At 34.9% G+C, this 3,900-nt stretch overlaps 1 protein-coding gene across 1 annotated transcript in view; it reads right to left on the bottom strand.

Moving 5' to 3' along the window:
- Positions 1 to 2,464: 2,464 nt before the first annotated feature.
- DSG4 (desmoglein 4) overlaps positions 2,465 to 3,900 on the bottom strand; it is a 29,575-nt gene continuing 28,139 nt past the window's right edge. Inside the window, exons 14-15 of the mRNA XM_004386906.1 lie at positions 3,716 to 3,777; positions 2,465 to 3,232 (exon numbers count right to left, since the gene is read on the bottom strand). Of these exons, the coding sequence (XP_004386963.1) occupies positions 2,465 to 3,232; positions 3,716 to 3,777 (830 nt within the window). The remainder of the gene's footprint in view (positions 3,233 to 3,715; positions 3,778 to 3,900) is intronic.

A 3,900-nucleotide genomic window follows, 5' to 3' on the forward strand; every position in this document is an offset into this window, starting at 1 on the left:
TTAACTCTTAAGCAGTGAAGGGGAAACCTTGTTTTATGCTTTCTATTTTGTTTGTGATGAGGCTTAAAAATACACCAGTTCCAGAGACTTGAGTCGTATAAGGGCAATAATGACCATCTTGGCATGATGGAGGAGTTCCTCTTCATTGATAATATTGAGAGAAAAAATGAAATGCCTCTGATCTTGTTTCCACGGTACTGGGGGTCGGGGGAGCATCTACTAGTAGACTTCCTCTTTTGGGAAGCACCCTTAAGTCTTTGTGTGTTGACACAGAGATAGAACAAAAAGGTCTCAGAAAAATGTTCTTATCCTCCTCACAAACAGTTTCACCTCCTTTTAAATCTATTAGTTAAGTGCTTGGTACTATGTTATTATTCATTTCCCAAGCCTCATTGTATTTTCAGTTTTTAACTCTATTGGTGCTTTATATTTAATTATTCACTGTTTCATATTTCTTAGAATTATTGGCCTAAAAGAATGCAGACGTCAAAAGAAAAATAACTACATCAGGATATGCAACAGAATCGAATGCATACAATCGAATGCTGTGTTGATTCAGTGTTAAAATGAATGTGGCACCAATACTCCTTGGCTAACCTTGTGGATTTCATCAAATTATAGAGTAGTAAAATATAGCAGATTACTGGTTGTGAATAATTAAAGTTATAGCAGCTAGCTGTGCACATAATCTGGAAAAAATTAAAAAATATATAAACAATCTTCTAGTGTTAAAAGGCACTTCTGGGTGGATTCAAACTGCCAACCTTTCAGTTAGTAGCCAAGCACTTAACCATTTGTACCACCCAGGGACTCTATATTCTTTACTTACACTTCACAAAACCTATTTTTTTGCGGGATACTTTTCCTTCCAACTGAAAAATAGCAAAGACCATGTAACGGGCAAAACTGTATCCTCTCAATGTCTGACAAAGTTATGGCATTGAAAAGTGCACTGGCCATCTGAGCAATGGATATCTGAGCAGTGGATTCAAGCTTCTGTACCACAGCTAGCCGATTGTGGTAAATTAACCTCTCTATTTCTAGATTCCTTATCTGTGAAATGAGAGAGTTGGGCAATTGGTTATGTGAGATGCCTCAAATTCTATGATAGTTTTATTTATAAAGGAACAAAAAATAAACAAGAAGCACCACAATTATTTCCTTCCAAAATAAATAAGCCCTGAAAATGTTTATTTCATTTACATTGCCCTACTAGTCACATTATAGTTACTACTATATAGTTTACATATTTTACAGAATTAAATAAAACTATCTTGCTACAATTTATTTCTTTCAAGCCAGCTTTGTGCATACCAAAAATAAGCAACCTATTTGCACCTTTCCATTTCATTCATTCAACACAATATAGTAGTGTTAGGAAGAGAAACACAACTTGGTAGTGGAGCTAAATATTTTGTTGATTTTTCTTGGTAGGAACTTGAAGCCATATCCCCAAAGTCTTATTTCAGGTATAGAAAAGAATTAGAAGGTCTATAAAGGCAGGAATTATGATTTTCTTCTTCACCTATATATTTACAGAGTCAAGACCAGCACTCAACACATAGAAGCTTCTAAGTAAATATTTGTTGAATATATGAATAAATACAGAGTAGCTGCCGAGGAAAACCTGGTTGCTAAATGAAAGCTCAATGACTGAGGTCAATCAAAGAAACTGATTAAACTGTATTTTGTATATATTTCTGACATAATTAGCAAGAGTAGGGAAAAAAAATTCCCTGTAAGGGAGAAAAACTCCAGTACTTCCCCAAAGAATGTTTCTGCTGTAGGGTTTTCATGCATTGTTTTTCTATTCTAAATTAATTTACAGTTAATGATATAAATCAATAAAGTGCAATCCAAATTCATCCATATTGATTTAAATGGGTATGTGTATATATATATATATATAATTCCTTTGGATGAATCATTTCCAGTGATGCATTAATCTAGCAAAGTCTTTTGCCTACTATTGCGTATCTTGAGAAACTAAAGAGACCAGTGCCTTCAGATCTGTATTGATAGAAGCGCCATCTTCCTTTTCATTTTCTTTTTCGAAATGTATTTAATAGAAATTTCTCTCTAAAGAAAAAACATGACTAGTGAATGAAGACAATGTCTTTTTGGGACTCCAAGCTCAAGGTCATAATGGTTTACATGACTGGTTCTATGGACTGCAAGATTTGCCATGAGTCGAGTGCTATTAGACATAGTGTTGAAAGATGTAACATTTTTTCCTAAAACTTTTTGGCACATGATGTAAAATTAGAAAGAATTAAAAGAGGCAGATCTAAAATGCTTAGCCATACTAACCTTCCAAAAAGGTATGATAAAGAGCAGCATGGAACTTAGAGTATTTGTTGACTGTTACCGTGTTAAATATAGCACAGTTATTATACATCTTTGATGGATATATTGGTGATCATGAGGTGTAAGGTCTCCGTATACAATGCTGACCATAAAGCACTTACTGTTGGGAGTAATGTATGTTGCTATATTGTGTTACCCTGTGTCGAGATGTCATTGGGGATGTGGAGCCAATTGTTTGGCTTATGCAAATATCTGGAGTCACCATTTGGGTCACTTGAATTTCAGGCCCAACCAAAATACTGCCACTCATCACAGGTCCGATACAACCATCAGCCATACTACTATTGCTCGTGCCAGTCATACCAGGACTAGACAGCACTCTCTCAGCATAGATTACATTGTGTGTGTTGGCTAACTCAGCAGGTATGCAAATATTCCCTTGAACATCATAGACAGGTGCCATTGCTGTTTCAGTTACTACAACACTGGGTGCAAGCTGAGGATCAAAAACAATTGTAGTGGGCTGGACACACTGATCAGCAGTATTGTAAGTCTCAGTCACTATAATATCCCCATGAGTCATGGGCTTAGGCCCTGCCATTTCTGCCTGGAATTCAGCCTCCAAAACAGTCATTCCTGAAGATTCATTAACAATGTAGTTAGGTCCAAGCAAAGGGAGATCAGTATTGATAGGTATACAGGCCTGGTGTGAAGGAAATGGCTCAATTTCTGTGTCTAAGCAGATTTCAGCAAGAGTCCTAAATTTTGGATCTAAAGTTTCCATGGAACTCTCATCTAAGTCATCCACAATCCAACTGCAACAACCAATGGAACCCACGGAAGAACCTACTCCCTCATGGTCGTAAATGAGCAAACAGTCATTTGCTGGTCGACCCTCATCTTCATCAGCATAAGCATATGCTTTCTAAATTAGAAGAAAAATAGGGAATTAGAAATTGTTTTTCTTTAAAATAATCAAAGAAGAATAACAACAATGCTTCAGAGACTTCTGATCCAAGGAGATTTTATGGAATGAACTGAGGCAAAAACTAGTACTTTGACTTTTTTCAAAATAATTGGAATTTTTTAGGAGATTAATGTGTATTAATGGTTAAAGGAGCTTTAATAAATGTAAATTTCTTTTATTTGAAAACTTATCAATGATAACTTCTACATTTTGTTAGAATTTTGAATTAATGACAAATTTTAAGCTTTTGGATTTATAACCTTTTTTTCTAAGATGGTCTAGAAACCATAAAATATATTTATGTAGATTAAAAATATTAATTATTTTCTTCAGGAGAGACATTTGATCAATGGAATGAAAACATATATAAAGATGTAAATATCTCTATGCATCTGTGGATCAGAGACTTATGTCAATATGTTCAGTGAAGTTGTATGGTACCTGAGAAAAGAGAGGCAGGTCCACAGACCTGGTTGCAAGAACTTCTATTTGAGTTACTACTTCTAGCAATAATACCAAAATATGTTTCTTAAAAGGAACTGAAAATACCGTACCACTCTCCCCACACACAAAAAATCTATGTTTTAGTGTTGGTTGATGGCTGATATTATCCTTTTTAAAAAAAA

The sequence above is a fragment of the Trichechus manatus genome, unplaced genomic scaffold (genome assembly GCF_000243295.1).
Source record: "Trichechus manatus latirostris isolate Lorelei unplaced genomic scaffold, TriManLat1.0 scaffold00175, whole genome shotgun sequence".
Taxonomy (NCBI): domain Eukaryota; kingdom Metazoa; phylum Chordata; class Mammalia; order Sirenia; family Trichechidae; genus Trichechus; species Trichechus manatus.